Source organism: Etheostoma spectabile, chromosome 1, assembly GCF_008692095.1.
Source record: "Etheostoma spectabile isolate EspeVRDwgs_2016 chromosome 1, UIUC_Espe_1.0, whole genome shotgun sequence".
Taxonomy (NCBI): Eukaryota; Metazoa; Chordata; class Actinopteri; order Perciformes; family Percidae; genus Etheostoma; species Etheostoma spectabile.
In genome coordinates, this window is record NC_045733.1 from 30,882,913 (window position 1) to 30,883,854 (window position 942).

The 942-nt window shown below is 42.5% G+C and overlaps 1 protein-coding gene across 2 annotated transcripts in view; it reads right to left on the minus strand.

Annotated features, from left to right (window-relative positions):
• Positions 1 to 942, minus strand: part of serinc4 (serine incorporator 4) — a 34,832-nt gene that overhangs the window by 6,880 nt on the left and 27,010 nt on the right. For both annotated transcript variants that reach the window (XM_032512255.1, XM_032512246.1), the window contains exon 7: positions 764 to 859. In XM_032512255.1, coding sequence (XP_032368146.1) covers positions 764 to 859 — 96 coding nt within the window. The remainder of the gene's footprint in view (positions 1 to 763; positions 860 to 942) is intronic.

Consider the following 942-nt stretch of genomic DNA (forward strand, 5'->3'; position numbering starts at 1 on the left):
TGTGTGTGTGTGTGTGTGTGTGTAAGTAAGTATTATGTAGGACAGATAAGACAAACTTTGAAACATTTCATCATGAGAGGCTTTTATCTGGTGGTGAAAAAGGAGAGGTTTTTTTTAAGTCTAATGCAGTATTTACATGCCCATATGTACAAATTGAAGTAAAGTGGTTGCTGTTATATATTATTCTTCATCCCTTACTGGCTGTGATGAACAACTATAACAAAACTCCACAGTCCTCGATCTGTGCAAGATTGCAAAAGGTTCAACTGAAGCTAATATGAGGCTTCGGCAGTCTTTTTAGTACCAACATCATCTTTTGTTCTTTGTGTAACTATACCTCAGGTAGGTAGGCAGGTGGGTTTATCAGAACTATTTCCACTTTCTCCCGAGTTCAGAAATCTGAAAAGAGGGGTGAGTGAACCAAAACAGTAAAGTTGCAGTTTGTAAAACCACAACAATGAGCTGAAAGATGCCAAAGGGAAGTGCAGCGTTGGGTAATAATTATCTGTGGGGAATGGGTGCTATTAAAAACGTTTCAGCACGAAGAGGACTGTAAGTAAAGTGGGCCCCATATACCATTTCCTGCACCGTATGTTTCTCTTTTAATCGACATCCAGAAAATAACCCTGAAAATCACTTAAAGTGTGCTCTTGTTAGAGGTTTGTGAGCGTTAACACTGGACAGAGACAGCGTTCAGTATCTCAGTGCGGCTGCAGAGATCTGTTATTGGGCCTCTGTTACTGGGCCCAGTGAGTTAGCGTACCTTTCTCTGGCGGGCGGCTGGACAGCGCAGAGAAAGTGAGGTACATGACGTAACAGCTGATGATGGAGGCTTGGAGGAGCCCTGACCGAGGCTGCTCTGCAGGGAAAGAAACAGACAGAGAGAAAGGGTCAGAATACTGTACGTAATGCAAAATACTTTAGTATGCACTACAACACCTT